This window comes from Battus philenor, unplaced genomic scaffold (genome assembly GCF_028537555.1).
Source record: "Battus philenor isolate CCGP_79_NKW_IND1 unplaced genomic scaffold, ilBatPhil1.0.hap1 SCAF_12, whole genome shotgun sequence".
Classification (NCBI taxonomy): Eukaryota; Metazoa; Arthropoda; class Insecta; order Lepidoptera; family Papilionidae; genus Battus; species Battus philenor.
The window spans coordinates 10,693,859-10,712,667 of record NW_027181674.1 but is presented as its reverse complement, the minus strand read 5'-3'; the positions used below and the strand labels follow the sequence as shown (position 1 = coordinate 10,712,667).

At 31.7% G+C, this 18,809-nt stretch overlaps 1 protein-coding gene across 1 annotated transcript in view; it reads right to left on the bottom strand.

Annotated features, from left to right (window-relative positions):
• Positions 1 to 1,796: 1,796 nt before the first annotated feature.
• Positions 1,797 to 18,809, bottom strand: part of LOC137932891 (uncharacterized) — a 66,258-nt gene continuing 49,245 nt past the window's right edge. Inside the window, exons 2-6 of the mRNA XM_068776578.1 lie at positions 9,136 to 9,350; positions 6,921 to 7,056; positions 4,551 to 4,810; positions 3,354 to 3,486; positions 1,797 to 1,897 (exon numbers count right to left, since the gene is read on the bottom strand). Of these exons, the coding sequence (XP_068632679.1) occupies positions 1,797 to 1,897; positions 3,354 to 3,486; positions 4,551 to 4,810; positions 6,921 to 7,056; positions 9,136 to 9,350 (845 nt within the window). The remainder of the gene's footprint in view (positions 1,898 to 3,353; positions 3,487 to 4,550; positions 4,811 to 6,920; positions 7,057 to 9,135; positions 9,351 to 18,809) is intronic.

Below are 18,809 nucleotides of genomic sequence, written 5' to 3'. Positions count from 1 at the left end.
AATCTGTATCCTCCTAGTATTCACCCGAGCAAACTGAATATTTAATAAAGTAAATTATTATTTACTAATTTTACCTAACAACAATTTTCATGCATAAATTGGACATATTCCGATTTTTATTGAAAGGCTAGAAAGTAATTTTTAATAATTAATAAGTAATTGACTGAAAAAAAATTAATTAAATGTAATAAGTCATCTTTAATTAAAATTTAATTTAATTTTAACTTTTTATTTTATACGTTAGTAAAAATATTAAAAACTGTGTTAAAGTGAATATGTAAACGCGTAGTCCGTTGATATTAATATTAATACATGTATGAAAACATTTATTTGATTTGATGATGGTGTCCGTATATCGTTTTTAACTAAACGTTTGCGTTATTAATCTACACTTGTGCACAGTAAAAATATAAATGAAAATGAACGAGACGATTTTTTTTCCTAGTTTAATTAATAAACGAAATCGTTTCATTATAATAAAAAAGATAGTAAACACAATTTATGATATCAACTGGTTGGACTGTGTGTGTCAGGTTATAAAGATAATGTATGTGAAGTTGATCTCTTTCTGACAAGCAAGGAATTACCATACGAACACCGTAGTGTTTGTAGAGAAGTATGAATTCGTTATACTGACTAAATAAACGAATACCATAATTTTATAAAATAATTAATAAAATAATTAATACAAACGCATAACGCGATATTTTCACTCAAAATATTGGAATGTCACATAATATGTATCGTGTACTCAATAATTTCTTCGAAGGTGAAATTTTCCATTATTAATAAATATACATATATAGATGGGGTCGTCGAAATTATTGTGACCAGCACTCGTCAATGTTCAGTGGTCTCCATATATACATTACAAAGTCTGAAGGACTCACAAACGCTCTTGACAGCTCTAATATTTGATTTATGGTAATAACAGATTTCTAAAGGTAAATTTAAGAAAGTGTTATAATTGAAGTTCTAGCAGAGAGGAATAAGCGGGTTATAATGGATAACTTCTTTAAAGCTATGATAGTCGCAATAATAACATTTATAAATAAGTTTCAAACTATGATAATTGTAAGAAGAAGAATTATTACTTCTGGTAAGAGTTATTAATTATTGAATACGACTGAGATAACAGTAATCAAAATTCTTTGAAATTATTAACAATATCACACTCTAGTTTTTTAAACTGATATTATCTATCTTTAAGTAGAAATATTGTGTATTCATTTAAATTTATGTGTACAAAATTATTAAATTAAAACAATCTGTTAAGACAGCGCTTATGGGTTCATCCGTCGCAATAATGGAAATAAAAAGAATGCATGCAGATCACATATTTATTGACGTGGTAGTTACTTTGAGCTACACAAATACCATCCATTATTTACAGTCATAACTTACGTACTATATTTTGTAACAATAAGCAACAATTCAACTGCTTTCTATACATTTTGCTGAAATTCAAAAAGGAATGACTCCTCGTTATGTTAATTTTATCACTTTTTATTTAACACGTACAATTTTGCAGAGAAAATTTTACAATTAGGAATAAATGTTGTAAAAATTCCTTTTATTTTTGTAGAAGTCGCGAATGGTTCTTGACTAAGATTAAATTTTTTAAAGGTTTTTCGCAAACAGGCTTGATGATTTTAAAGTTACAAATTTCTATATAAATTTCTATATGTACTAATGGAAACTAATTGAAATTACCAGATATTAAACATCAGAAATGTCACTCTGTTGTCGGCTTAAAAAAAATTCGGCGTAAAATTAAATGCGTAATTTTTGATGACTTATATGTTAGTCAATGTCGTTTTATATTTTTCCAATAATTTTATATTTATATACACGAGCAGCGTCAAATATACATAAACGTGAGAATGTATATTTGACGCTGCTCGTGTATATAATGTAAAGAGATTCATTATTTTTACTTTTCATTGTACAGTTTATCGACGATAAACTAATTTTTTTTAAAAAACGAAATGGGTAGAGTTAATGCTTTAAATTTATGATAGACTTCTGATTACACAAATTTTATTAAAATTTGTAGTAGTCGTAAAATAGTATACAATATTTTTTTTCTAAATATGACAGTTTTAAATTTATTTATATGTCAAAATTGATATCATTAAAAATTTGGTTAGGTACAATTTGGATAACCAAAATTGTGTAAAATTAGAAATGTATAGTAACTTTAAATAGATATGTAATTGTATACATTTAAATGAAGTTTAAAGATTGATTTCGTAAATTTATGGTAAATTTACATATGTACTACACATAGATATGTATGCTTAACTTTGTAACGTGTTGTTTTTTTTATTTATACTTTTTATAAAATACCTATCCATGTACAATTTTGTATTAGGGTTAGATATTTAAGATGATACTTTGCTTATTACATAATTTTACTTAAGTTATACATTTATATAAACATTTGTGAATGAAATATTTAAGGAATTGCGAGTAAAGTAACATTATAGTTTGATATTAATATATTTAATAAGATTTCTCGTCAGTGAAATTAGGCAAATCGATAGATTTTTAATAATTTAAGAACACTCGTGAATTAAAAAATGTTTATTACATTGTTATTGAATTAAAAGAAAATGGATTACTTGAGCTGGTTTAAGTTTCGTGATAGTAAATAAACAAGCGAATAGTTTAAACTTAATTAAATATAGTTTTTGGTTTACGTAGCACGATACGAACACAAATAATACAGCAAGTTAATTGTTAAAGCAAAACAGATATAAACTTCGTTTGATCGATCATTTAGAAAAAGGAGAACAATAAAGAAAACGAATAACAGAACACAAATGGTAAAAGTGGCGATTAATAAGCGAAGACGTTTTTTTATGCGAAAATTCAGAAAGTAAATGGTCTTAGAAAAGTTCTACGATTGCCATTTGCCTCTTTTATCATATGTGCTTGTTCTTATCTTTAATATCAAGAAACGCATCCGCAATAAAATTAAGAAAGAGCTGATTTTGCTCAGTACATGTACTTCGTAGACTAATGGAACGTTGCGCGGTAACACCGCATTAAACGGTAGTCAACAGATCTAAGCCGAAACAAAAACAAAATACAGTTAAATACTATAAGAATGTTAAGTTTTCTACAAATACTCAACATGTTTGTATCACTATTTACAAAATAAGTTAGTTTCCGTCGATCTAGTTTTTAATGTAAAAACCACCATACAAGAAATTTACGCAGGTGTTATTACAATTTAAAAAAGGTGATATTATTCGTTTGTTGATACGATAGCGTTCGTAATGTCACGATACAACATAAGATAAGATGTCGTGTGAACATAAAATAGTTTTCGTAGGGGGCCGATGCACTCCCCGCTGCCTGGACGCGGTCTGCCCTGGAACCTTCGTTGAATTCTCGAGATTTTGCATATCCTTTTAACCTTTCTCCTTGAACACTTTCCTCATTACTCCGCCAGTATACAGTTGCTATGGTAGCGAGACACTGCAACAAAAATACTCTGTAATTTAATTAATGGAGTATTTTTTAAAAAATAAATGAGTAACGTAACGGGCAGTAAGTTTACATGACGTATGCTGTTAGTTCCACATTTGACAATACGCTGATGAACACTATCTGGTATTGAAAATCATGAAAACAAAGAGATGAGAGTTAATATCCCAGGCAATCTCAAATATGTTAGTAATTTCTAAAGAAAAAGGAAAGGCTTATAACTAAAAAAAATTCTCGCTCTACTCGAAGTTGATAAGTAGAAGTAGCGAGTAGGTATTGTACTATTATGAGTAATAATTAAAATATTTAATTTACGTATACTTATTATTTGATACTTTCGTATTTTTGGAAGCTTTACAAGACTTATTACAGGAACATGACATTCTATATTAAAATTTTATACATTGTATAATTCATTGTCGAGAACAACAATTGATGGAAAACGCAAATTAAATAATAAAATTCGATTATTCACTATAGTTACCGATTGTGAGTAAATTATTCAATTTTCGTTTCTGTCATTCGATTGTTTCAGCTTTAAATATTTTAAACAAAAATATTACGTTCTTTATATTCAGAAAATCGATCATAATCAAAATTTTTTAATCAATTATCGGTTCATATCTAATATACATAATTAAAATAACTATATTTATAATTACTGCCTAGTTAATCAGCGTTTCTCACATACATAGATATACGTATAAATAAGAAGGAATGTGGTAGCCAAATTATTACTTATTAGAAGAAAGTGTGAGATTAGAATAATAAAGTAAATTTGGGGTTGAATAAAGCTACGTATGATATTTTAAAACACAAAGAAGACACGTAGCCCAAGCCATTCGCGACTTATGTACGATGTAATATATGTCTAATAAAAGAAATCAAATCAATCATTTGTTTTTAAATTTTGGCTATCAAGAAACACTTGATACCCCATTAATTTGGAAATCTGTAATAAAAGTATGCATAGTGTTTTAAACATTATGATAATAACTAAAGGAAGTTAGTCAAAAGTTTTTACCACATCTTTTTTATAATTGCGACGTACTTACTTTAAGTTTAAGATCTCCTTTTTTAAAATGTTTGGGTTTTACTTTGAAGTCGAGTGCAACACTGGTAGTCTCGAGGCCGTCGTCATCCTTATTTGTGACCGGTGGCAGTACGGCGGTCGACGGAGCGGGCTCTCCGTTGATGTACCAAGCGAGTCGCGTGGCCGGTCTCGACCGACCCGACGTACAGTTCACTTGCACGCGATCGCCGATTTGGTACCTCAACCGTGAACCCATGATTATAGGCCCATGCTCCGGTAGTGCTAAAATGTAAAAAATGTTATAGAATTTTTCAGCACAATCCTGTAAGGTTCTCGTGGAGCACATGTTGAAACAACGACTTAAATAAGGAAATAATAAACTATATTTGGGTATTGAATCTCTTGATGATAATCGTGTTATTTATATTAAAACTCATTGGTAAAAATTAAAAAAGGTAATTAGTCAATTACCAGAAACGTGTAGTGTTCATTTTATTTTTCTTTCTTTTGAAGTCATATTTTGTAAACATTTTAAACCATAATGTTCATTAAACTTCATATATTATGCAGTAATTCATTAACTAACAGTTTTTTAGTAATTATTTATTACAATTGATTAATTTTAACGTAGTTCAAAACGACTCCGATTCGTCGTGAAATTTCACGTCACACAATTCCTCTGGCAAGAAGTATGAACGTAACGAATATGTCCTAATATTGGAGATTTTTTACAATCTCTCAACATCACACTCCTCCGATTTCAAGGAGTAGCGTTTCAAAACCCAACCTGGCATCGATAGCAATGCCGACAAGCTATCGAAATAGTGGCACAATTGAAATTATTCGTATGACGCGTAAATGTACTTGTTTGATACCAGCGTTGTATATGATCTTAGTAACTTGACATATAAAATACCACTGTAAAAATTATTCATGTTATATTGTGTGTTAAAAAGGCAGTCTATGTTACTATTAAATTTAATAATAGATTTTATAGTAAATAACGATATAATAGTGATATTAAATTAAGCGAAACGATAAGTACGCAAAATTTATGGTCACAATGTAATTAAAGGGGTTTCTGTTTTATGATACGGTCGTAGAGTTACTATCATAATACTTGGGTCTGTGATCTGAGGCATAATAAACTAACAGAGTAGCAGAAGTATTTGCGATCAAAAAAGCAGCGGGAATAAAAACATTCGTAGTCATCATTAAGTTTATTTTTAAGACGCGGTTATTGGTAAAACTTTCAGAACTAAATTGTTATTTGATAAAATTAAATCAATCATTTAAATTTCAATAGTCAAATTACATTCGGGACTGCGGGAAGCAGCCATAATCGCAGAATCATTAATTTAGCGTCCTATTTAAACCTTTGTCTACAAACTTTTCACAAGTCCAATACTCAGTACGTAGTCAATAGATATTATTTAAGTAAACCTCATCAAGCGAAGTTATTAAATTGATTAAAGTTTATAAGATACCTGTACTCCTCAGTGATACACGAAGATTCGTACCTATACAGGAAAGTAGCAGGCGAAAAGGAAGAGCTATTTTTAATCTTTCAAAATTCCACTTTGCGTCATTCGAACTGGTACATTAAGTACTTTATATATACGTATCAACATTAGCGATACATAAGATGCATAAAACATAAATTTTTAATATCTTTATTAAATGGATATTAAAACAAGTCTCGAAGTTTTTCAAAAAAGTCACACACTTTTTATATTTGTTATAATTGACAATAGCCTACATATCATTACAACGACATGAATGGTAATATAATTTTTCAATGTGTAATGTTAATGCAAATTATACTACGACTTATTAAAACAGTTGTAAAAATAATATTCAAATTAAAACTGGCTATTTACATTGAAGAGTATACTTGTAAAATTTTAATATTACTTTTATTTTATACCGCCTAGCAATCACTAAATCAACGTTTGGTTTATTAAAAAGTTACTCTTCATTTTATAAAATATTATAACTTAAGAGAATTAAAGATACTGGTTTAAAACTATAAAATATTCCTGCGTGTGAATTACAATAGTAAGCGAAAACGTAAATAAACCAGTTCACTAAAAATTCTTTGGTTAAAACATCACCAGAGTGTAAAATATTTATTATTTTGATAGATTTAGAGCGTTTACTAAAAATTTATTGACACACGGAAAATTCCGCGAAGGTGGAAGCTGCGGCAGCACTTGTATGTGCCTCTGAGCAGCATCGCTGTATCCAGTAACATATTAGTTTGATGGATTGTGGCGTAATGATGCTTACAATGTTACTTACCATTTTAACAAAAGTGGTAATTAATCCAGAGAAATACAAGTAAAAGTTGTTGTCACTTTTTTAGAAGTCAAAAATAGTTTTCGATATTTACCTACTATGATCATGTCCGCATGGTCTGACACGGTTGGGAAAAGGGGCCTCTCGCCAGATACCTCACATCTGTATCGCCCACCAGTCTCCAATACTGCCGGGAACAAAGTTACGTTGGAACCGTTCGGACTTGATTGCTGCAACGAAATATCACAGTTAGAAATGAAAATATTCAATGTGTTTACGTTTATACTATTAAATAATGAATGTGTACGCTATTATGAAATTAACCACACCACAGTTTTAAAATAAACCTTTCTACTTTTAACTTCTAATCAGTTAATAGTTACCAATCTCCTCTTGTTTCTGAATACGATCAATATAGACTTTATCGAGGAAAGCTGTTAATATTTATTTGGGTCATGCTAAATTCCGTTTCAGTTGTAAATAATAGTTGCTTTGTAATGTCGGTTTGCGTATGCAGGAAGATTTTGCGTATATATGTTTAAGCGGCAAATAATAGAACCAGAAAAAGTTTCTCCACGAGAGGCGGTGTGTGCGCACGTAGTACTACAAGTCGCAATATCCGTTCTACTTTCCCAGCAGTTTGTACGCTTCGTTCTGAGAACGCTTGTGAGGCGGTTTAATTTACTTTGTGAAAATATTAACAATTAGTTTTTGCCCACAATGCCACGTGAGTAGATCCTCAAAGAGGTAAACGATTTCTTTTAATATGAACAAGCAACCCTTTGAGCACAATTAGTTGACAATTTCCGGTACCGGTAGTTAAAGTTTAAAAGACAAATCAGAAGGCGATGATGCTTTCAAAGTTATTCAACTACAAAGACTTTAAACGATTTATTTATAAAAATTGAGAATTTAGTAGTATTCTACCGCAGGTTTCCGAGACCTTAAGGCTAATTGTTTTTTTTTTTAATATTTCACTTTACCTCTTTCGATGCTTAATATATGAGCAGCACTTCATTCTAGTGGATTCCTTGATGTTTCTCAAAAAAAACTTTGTTGTGTAAGCGACACGGTGTTTTCTGGCTACTTCTCCCAATAGTAATAAAGTTTATACAATATGTAAATAAGCTAACAATACATATTAAAGTGAATTTATATAATTGCGAAGGTACAGGGGGTGGGGCATTTCAATGACACATTTCTTCATCATTCACCTTTATAACTGTTTCCTGAAAATTATATCAACGGACTCTTTCACTTTTCGTTGTTCCTGTTACGAGTTTTTGAGAAGACATGACAAGATAAAACAAGAGAGAATCAATACAAGCATAAGAGTTACGCAAATATAAATATATGTATATATTCAATATATATCTTTTGAGGTCCCGTTGCTTGGCAGCCATGGCTTACTTTTGTCCATAGAAAGTTCTTAACAACAGTAGAATTAATTAAATTAATCATATTCTAATAATATTCTTTCTTTAATTTTTTAAGTGAAATTATCAGAGATTATTTTTTAAAATTTAAAATAAGTAATTGGTATATTATTCATTATGTTATTTTTGCAGTAAAAAAAAAATATTTTACGAAGGGGTGAAAAGTATCATTGGCCAGTTTTATCCATCCACTATAATGAAATGTCTATATAGTAAAGTTTTGTCCATTTCCTTGTAGTGTAGCCGGCGCCGGGTAGAGGCGGCGCTACGTGTAGATATATTTAGGTGTCACTCACCCGCCACAGCACGCACGCAATTTCGGTGAGTCAACTTCATTACGTGCTATAGATTACAATCGCGACATCCATTACAACAAATAAGCGCCTCTATATGCCTTGTTTCGAAGCTTCACGTAACATAAAAAAGTAAAAAAATAACCCGTGGCATAAAAAATAACTTTTGATAAATTCTGGTAAATGACGATGATTTTTAAAATAAATTGTTTTGTTTAATAAATTACTTTTTGAAGCAATAAAAAAGTCGCTTGCATCAATCATTACTTACCATGAATCAACCTATTAGGATTGCAATTCGCCAAATTCAGTTAATAAAATTGTTGTCTGCAACGCAAAAGTGCAAAAATGCAAAGTAAGAAAGTAACTCTTATAAACACGAAAATGTGCCGTAAATAACAATTTTTTACGGTAGTAATAATTTGAGATCATAGTCCTTTTCCATGTGTATAAAAATAAATATACCTTTGAAAAATTACCACGAAAATGACACAGTTTAGGTATGTTTTCAATAGATGTACTCTATACAGACAACCCACTAACACATCATTTTAAATTAACAAGTAACAAAATTATTTACCTCAACGTCCACCCCCGGCAAGAGAAACTTCCTGCGCGGTTCGACGTCGCGGGGTACGTGTCGAAAGAATTCCTTTCCATCTTTGTACCACTTGACGGAATACAGCACGTCTGTCGGTCCCAACTTCCAACGACAGGAAAGGGAGGCGCGCGTGCCTAAGGGCACGTGAGCCGGCACCCGCAGTTCCAGTAACTCCAAACCCGTCACTACGTACCCTGCAACAAATAACATAAAGCGTAATCAAAAATGAAACACGAATTCACAGCATTGATATACTCGTAACACTCCACGCTGCGAACGAGTAGTACATGCATTTTAAGACACAATTATTCGCATGTAGGTAGCATGAAGTGGCGGCGAAATCCATTAAACGCCATGTTAAATAATTTCCCATGTGACCGCTCCGCCTGTGGCCCACTCATGGCCGGCAAAAGCGGCGTTATTGCCCTCACCCAACTATGGAAAATATCATTTAATGTCCCGCAGTAGGGCGAAGCTTCCATAAATTGATGACGACAACATACAAAGAAACGGAAAAATACATAAGTTTATGGAGAAAAAAAATTAATATCGGTTTTGTTATCTCACGTTGCAGTTAAGAAGGTACGATTGTTGATAAAATATTCTATTGTAGATTGTTATCCAGCAAGGCTAAAAAGTATGAGGAACAGCGATTCAATATTAAAACTAGTAATACTATTTAATAAACTTACATACTGAATATTAATACACAAATTATTTTAAACTAAAAGTACTGTAGAATGAACTGTCAAAGTGTTTCACGGTAAAGTATGAAGTTAAATGAAAAAAATAAAACAGCCATTGACGTCAAACGCAATCCCGTTAGTTATTTTAAAATTAAACCCTGTATTGTTCTACAATTGTGTTGGTTAACAATCTATAAAATAAATAAAAAGGCCTGTGGAAGTAGTGAGTTTGGAGCGTTGTAATTTGAACCGATCGCCATATGCCACATAAACAATCGTCGCGAGGGAGGCTTTGAACGCGTGCGGGGGCAGCGGGCGCGCGGCAGGGGAACAATAATGAAATTAAATTAATACATCAAACAAAAGATGAGGTTTTTGCCAATTCTTTTATTGTAATATTTTAAAATTATTTGTATTTGTGGATAACTGCACTGTTTTTTTTGATAAATCTCTATAAAAATGTTGTAACACAAAAACAACTAACTGTGAATAAAACTCAGTAGATGTTTATTGTTTTCACGGTAGATGAAGGTTTATTGGCTCACACATTTCCATAATCTAATATTAAAATATGTTTCACACATTTAAAGCAGAAATAATAGAAAGATAGCTCCAGATAACCGTCTATCAATAATATTTTTAGGTTACCATAATATAACGCTTTCGTACGCTGTTTATATATTAAAGTTAGACTGCTGGACTCGGGCTTTGAAGTGGCAAGTCTAAACTAGTAGCAAAAAGTTACAAAGTAAAGATAAGAGATGAATAATTGAATAATAAAAAGCAAAAGATATACACACACAAACTTATATTCTTTAATGTTTTTTGTTTCTTTACTACCCAAAAAAAAATACTTAGGACAGTACAAATTACGTCCTGTAATTTTATTTAATTTTAGGTAAAAAATAGTGACTTAGTCTTTAAATTTTTGCCTTTAAACTAACATGGTTGTGACTCCATTCCTTCAGTGAATTAAACGGTTCAAAAGTTGAAGTATTGAAGAAAGTCTACAACAGTGGTAACACCAATGGAATGGTGAACCAACGATATTGTGAGATTAAATTTTATTAAACACAGGAGATTCGTCAAGAGTAAAACAAAAGGAGTCAGTACCATGCTTGAAGAATTTGTCCGAACTTGTTAGGAATTCTGGTTGTTATTTATAAGCAGGGGCAACTAAACATCTAACACTCTAAATTCGGTATAAAAACTTCGCAACAAAATATAAATATATTTTGTTGTCTGACTTTGTCGCCAGCTAGAACTAAATAGTTCCAACCCAGTTAGTCCTTTGAATACGGATAGAGTGGTCAGTCTATGTATTTTAGGCTTCATTTAAAGGAGTGAGCAAATTGCACCATTTAGTTCCGTCATAAATTTTTGTAGCGCATGCTAAGTGTTTTACCTCTCCTCTTTAATTTGTACACTAAATAAGTAGTATAATTTGTCGACCAGTTAACCAGTTTTAACATTAATGACATAAATTCTCCTAATTTTATCATCTTGTTAACTGTTAAACAGTGTAGGCATGATTGATAAAGTCATTTATCGTTATTCGCATGAAATATTAATAATATTAACAATACATTTAATTGAAAAAAAAAAATAGAACAAAATACCGAGATTAATATGGAGAGATGTTATAATAATACTAAATAAACATTAAATATGTGTATATTTTATGTAACATTACGTTTTTTATACGAGCATGTATAAAATCGTGATCTGGGTATTTCACTCAACAACGGTACTCAAAAAAACGTTGCGAGAAAATTATTATGAGGAGCTTAAAACATAATTTTTGAGATATTAAATATATAACATAATTTGTGAGTTGTTTTTGCACAATAAATGTTTACACAGTTTTTTGCAACAAATCTGACACTTTATGCATGGTAAAGATCTCTCTGCTATGGCCTCTTCTATCCGTTTCTCTGTTTTAATTCATAAACTGGGTTTATTCCTCTTTTTTATTTATTGAAAATCTCGCATAACGTACTTTCCTATCTCCTATCTTCTTTTATAATTTACAATAAATAGATGTGAGTGTTTCAAATGATTTCCAAGAATCTATAAATGTTTAGTGGAAAGTTTACACGTAGCAAAGAATAAATTGTATCTTGAAGCGCCTAATTCTCTCAATAAAATTTTCCTAATCATTATAAATATTTCTGTAAACATGAACAATCTTTTATTATATTAGCTGTATACTATTGTAAAGCAGCACAATGCAGCAGGGAATGTGTAGTGAATTTTTATAAAAGTGATTGTCTTAACTGGTGCATATCTAACATATGTCGTCCATCAAGAGCTGAAAATAACTTCATAATGTTTTACAAAAAACAAAAACTTTGTTAAGGAAAATATTAAAAAAGTATTTTTTGAAGTCGTAATAAAATATAATTTTACTCTGATATACCGGTACTCTTTGTAGTGGCACAAGTGGTTTTAATTTTGCCAGTCGAACTTTGTGTTCAAATCTATTTAATTGTCGACCGTAACGTAATTGGAAACGCTTGCACGGTACAAAGCATTTGCTGCGGCGTGAGGTGTTAACGAACTGCCTGACAACAGCCATGGTTTGCGTAGAGACTTTTTCTGTTAGCAGAATATTTGTGTTGTTAGAAGTACAGTGGAAATGAATACGTATTATACGTATCCCAAAATATAACAAAACATAGCTTATTCTATTACTTCATTAGAGTTTAGCTCGCGAAATAGATTCAATCTTTATAATGCAGCTTGCAGCTCAATAAAGATAAAAATGCTAAAACGCTGATTCCCTGTTACTACAAAATTGTCGTGATGAATTTATATGGGTTCTAAACGTAAAATGTAAAGAAAAAAATCGTAGAATAACGACAACATACAAAAAAGCATACAATGTCAAACAGGACTATATAGTGCAATGATAGTGTACTGATAATTTTTTTTGCTAGTTAACGGAAGGCATAACTGTTGGAAACAAAAGCCAAGAATGCTTATTTATAATTAAAAATAAACAAGGCTGTAGAACTGCTAATATATAATAAAATATGCGGAAATAAAATGATCTGTTTAACAACGCCTTTACACTCATTACCTTGACATAAGGATTCAGTTTCTTATTATATCAGTCATGGTACTAACGATGGAACAAGGTAATTAATGCTTATACGTTATTGTGTGGCGGCAAGTAAATGTTCACCTTTGGTACCCTGTAACGAGAAAGATCTACTAGCATCCTTTATATTAGACGAATAAATTTGTCCCCAACGAAACAGGCTTAAATACTTAGGCTACATTTAATAGTTAGGTTAAAATATGTTGAAGAGGTTATTATTATTTTATAAATGGTACGATTAAACCCGTCTGGTTACTATAACTTCTTATTCCACTGTAATTAAATACTGTAATATTCTTATTGGTGATGATTAAAGATATATTATTAAATATGAATGATTTAGATAGTCCTATAAAACGGAGATACCGCTGACTGAAAACATTTATTTATTTATCGCCACAAGAACCGTTCTTTTAGTACCCGCATCTAGTGACTTCCCGCAATGTTATGTCTTTGGTCTACCTATTGGTGGACTATCCATATTAAGTCCACCCGCTTGTGGTCATCACTCGAGGACCGTTTGGCACCAAACGACCATCGGTTGCACGAGCGACGTGTCCCACCTTTCAGACCAGCAATTCTTCGAGCTATGTCAGTAGTGTTGGTATTCTGCGGATCGCCTTATTTCTGATTCGTCCTCGCAGCGAAACTCCAAGCCTAGCTATTTTCTCTAGATGTGCTTTTGCCTTCTTATAAGGCCCGTCGTAAGCGATCACGTCTTGGATCTATAAGTCTTCAATGACATCGCATATTGGTAAAAGGACCTTAATCTTCAGACTTTGCGATATTTGAAAAGAGATGACGTTTCGGAGATACCCATCCGACTTGGATTCGACGAATGATCTCCTTCTCCAAGTCAGACCTAGCTGGACGATTTGTTCTAGGTTTTTAAAATCGTCTACAACTTCGAGTATAGCACCTCCGACAACTACTTGAGCAGAGTAAGCACGATAAGGATATTAGACTTACTAGTCTTGAGGCTTTACTGCGATCATCGAGAATTCAGCCATTATGACTATGTCATCGGCAAACCGTAGGTGAATAATGTACTCGGCCGTTTATGCTGACGCAAAGCCTGCTCTAGTCCAAGAGCTTGAATACATCCTTTAGTGCAGCGGTGAACAATTTCGGAAAGAAAATCCATCTTCCCGACGAACAGCTCTGCAACTGGATTAATTTTGAGCTCTGGTCCTGTAGCTGACCTGACATGGTAGCTAAAACCATAAAAATTTAATATAATGCAAGAATACATGGATAAAATGGTTAAATATTTCATTTTAATTTTAAATTTATAACTATTTAAATTGAATTGTTTAATTAAAATATTTTGAATTAATAAATTTTCATGTGATTATTTAAATTAAGAGAGCAGAACTTGCACAACAAACATACGAATAATATATAATAGTAGTAATCTATACTAAAAAAAAAGCTATAGCAATGGCATTAATTTTTATTTCCACCTTTCTAGAACAATTTAATTGTGAACCGTGACGTGTTTGCGAACGATCACGCGATCCTGAACGCTACGAGGCGTTAGTCATGGGACGCGAAGACGAACTGACGGCCGCCAAGATAAGTTTCCAAGTTATGGTTTAAAACATATTTCGAAATATTTGTTTAAGTTTCGTAATATTCATCTGTTAAAGTAAACATTACCTTAATTTTTAATCACAACAGATAACTTTACAACAAATACATCTGTATCTTATTTTAATAATATTTTATTTCCCATTATGCATTTTATATGAATATTCTAGATGTATTTTAACTTATAAGTTAAGTTTAACTATAGTATCTAAATTCTATAGTAAATATAATAAAGCCATAGCACAAAATGGTTGCTGTAAAAATTGCGGGTCTTCTGATAAAAAACGCGGTAAGTAGTTTTAGCAGTTCTCTTTTAACACTACCTAGTCTGATGAAACCGAAACTGACAGAAATCTGAAGTTGCAAGGTCAGGGCTCTACAGATGCATTATTATTACCGCCAAGCTAAACTCTAGTCTAGCGTTATCATAATGATAGGCCATGCTCCTTCCTTAATTCATTCTGGCTATTTTCTCCTCATTTCTTTATCCTTATCAGTCTTTAGAGATCCGAATTGATGGTTTCGCGATAAAAGTAATAAACGATACTCTTCTAATCTCGCCATACACACCAAATCACCTACTTGCGAGTTAAGCGCGGTTTTGCCACAGTCTGTGAAACCAGGGCCGTCTGGACACTTGATCCACTTTTCATAAGCAGTTCTTAATCTCTACAAATCGGTTCTGTTTCATCAGGATTGCAATTAAGAGAGATAGACAATGACGAGGTTCATTAGGTTTCTACCAGTAGCTTTGTATAGCACTCAAATTTCGAACTTTTTCGTATACAAAGCTTTTTTCAAATTGGTCCAATCAATTTTGTGCTAAATTTTCAGTTGGCATAACTATTGATATGCTGATTTTGGCTACTTTTTACAAATGGCACCAATTTTATCCATAACTGGCCGCCCAGCGTGACGCATCTATGACATAAATATTCGCTGATTGTAAAAGATCGTATCACCTTTGTGCTTCTCTTGAAGGATTTTTTTGTAATCCGCCCGTTTAATATTAATTATGTAATATAACGCGTTTCACTGCCGCGTATAAACATTTAATTAATATTAGTTACGTCACTAATCAGCTTTTATCCATTTGTTTATCAATTAGGTAGTCAGCAAATGCTCATAATGAAATGTAAATATTTAACATTGTGTGTTATCTCTGACAGTGTTTGGCTTGGTGTTTTGTGAGATCAACGTTTTTGTGAATGTATAATATATATCAAATGTTAACTGTGACTGTTACATACTGATAGATTGTATTGGTCGGCATTTTAACAAGCTTCTATGTTTAACTCCATAGATATTAAATTCTTATATTTGTTATTTCCTCTTTTAAGTCATTTTTATGTACTGTCGCCACGATCATTTTGTTAGACTTCAGATTGTCAATAAATATAAATAAACTGTAAGACGCCTGAAAGTACAATTTGTTACATATACAACAGTAACAAATACAACAACAACACAATATGTATTTAATATATGGACTGCACTTGGCTATACGCAAAAATTTAACCACAAATTTTTACCGCAGTTATTCGACAAAGGCGATGAATGTTAATGTTTTTTTTTTAACTTTAGAAGTATTTACAATTATGCGGAAATATTAAGGCCCCTGACGCGAATCACATACAAATTCACAACTTCTTCTAAATCAATTATTCCTTGTATAAAAATTTACTGCACCGAAAGTACTAAACTTTTCATTCATTTACAAACGCCTCCTCACAATTACAGCTAAACGCGTGCATAATTTTTGTTTGTTTAACACGTATTTACTACTTCGTTTGAAACCGCAACCATCTTCGTGCATCACAATAAGAAAGACGCAGCGTAGATATTCTTCAAAATATTGAGTTATTAATATTCTAAATATTTTATCTTGTTTAATATATTAAATACTAAAGTATTAATAAGTTCGCTACAATTCATAATAACCAAGCTCGCTGTGTACAGCTGAAATAAATATTTAATGGTAACTTATTCAGACATGAAAATATTAAATTACCGCTCGAATGTTACGTTTCATTCGTAAAAAGAAACTAATTCAAATGAATGAGCAAGCGTTCAATTAAAACAAATAATAAACGTTGTTTTAAAAAATTCAAAAGGGTCTTTGATCAATCTACGATATTTCTTTTCCATATTCTATAATGGTTCGAAGTCTTTCGTACAAATACTGTATGAGCATACTTTAACATCTTAATTACGCCACTTGAGTGCCTGCTGCGAAATGTTTAATGCCCCCTCGGGTTGGCGAGGGCAATAAGGTTATATTTTTTATACGCTTTATAAAAACAGCTACTTCAAACTCGTTTCGATAAATTAAAAATTTCATGCGTTTAATACTAGGATATTACGTTAATTTATTTTTATTATAATTCCTGGTATTTTTTTAAATAATTCAGTCTGAACAATTAAGAGAATTGCAACTTAACTTATAAGATAAAACTTGCAATTGTAGCAAAACTTGCAAAAATACATAATTAAAATAATACTGAAAAAACTATTGTGATATGATTTGAAAAGCATCGCATATTTTGTATTTATTTTAAAAAATACATTCTTATACATCCTCTTGCCTTTTAAAGTAATAAATAATCCCTTTAAGATAATGTAGTAACGTGTTAGTACTTATTTAAATCGATAGTTTTTTTTTCTGGATACCTCGCACATCCTGTTGCGTTTATGGCTTCGGAAGAATTACGCGGATACAATAGTTTAACTGTGTGGCAGACTCTGAGTGATGGCAGGTGGTCTTTGCAGGAAGCTTTCTATATCATGCGACACATACTTCTGTGAATAAGTAATAGGACGGAAACATTACAATGTTTGTATAAAAATGATTTTAATCACCAAGTATTTAGTTGCTAGGATGAAAAAAATAAATTCAATGAGTTTAGTATTTTAAAAGACCAGCGTTGCGATTTATGGGTAGATTGGACAACGTTTTATGATATGTCCATAATCGATTTTAAAAAATGTAGCTCGATTTTGTCGCGATATCAAATATTAGTAATAAAGTTTGTAATTCGCAATATCTGTTGAATTTGTTTAAGTAACGATATCCAGATGCATGCATGACTTAGATTCAGTAGTAAGAGATAATGTTACATTACACTGAGAATTAAGAAATTATAAAATTAAAGTTATGTGTATGTTATTTATGTAGAATGGTAAGCGGAAGAGGGTAGAATATTATTTTACACTATAATGTACTTTTAATATCTAGAAATTTAAAGTAAAAAATCTTAAGTAATGTTGAGAATTAAATATTAAAGTAATAAGTTACAGGAGTTGCAAAGGCTAAGCGTGTTCTTGGTGGGCCGCGCGGGAGATGGCCTTCTAACAAAAATGATCGATAGTGTTGGTGTGTGGTGGAAGTATCATATTATTATATGATATTACTTAAACAAAATCTTACAAGAAAACATTAACGATAGGCATTGTCTTTTTTGGAATAACTCCAATTCACAAACAATTACAGAAAACCTTCACAGGAAAGCAGCAAAATATGAAAGACATATGACACGTGGTTAGGTACAACCTTTCTCTTCTCTCTCAGGGGAGGTTATGAAAATTGAAAATTAGATGATTTTTAACATAACTATAAGTGTGGTGATAAAATACGAGGACAAATCAAAATAGATCCCACTTCTTGGTAACGAAGGACTGCAGGACTTGCGTGTAACCGCGAGGATGGTAGTGATATTTAAATCATAGTGCTGGAATTCGATTTAAAATTTAATCATTATTAATATGAAGTATCGTTTACAGGAAATAGCCAATATGTACAGGGAACGCTGTAACTTGAACGCTTTCTAAGTATATATATATATATATATATATATATATATATATATATATATATAAAGACTTTATAATAGACGAGGTGTGTTCAAAAAGTATCGAGAATTATGTGGATTTAAATAAAATATTTATTCGTGAATATCTATTTTGTCCCCTTCAAAAATCCCCCTGGGATATTATACACTTGTGCCAACGTATTTTCCAATGTTCGAAGCACTTAAAAAAATATTTTTTTTGTATCTTGTTCAGCTCCTCCTTCGATGCCGTCTTTATCTCGTCAATCGTGGCGTAACGTCATCTTTTCATGGGCCTCTTCAGTTTCGGGAACCAGAAAAAGTCACAGGGGTCAGTTCTGGGGAATACGGTGGCTGCGGTATCATTAGTGTGTTGTTTTTCCTTGCGACTGCGAGCGCGAGCGTTGGCGATGTATTAGCAGGGGCGTTATCGTGGTGCAAAAGCCA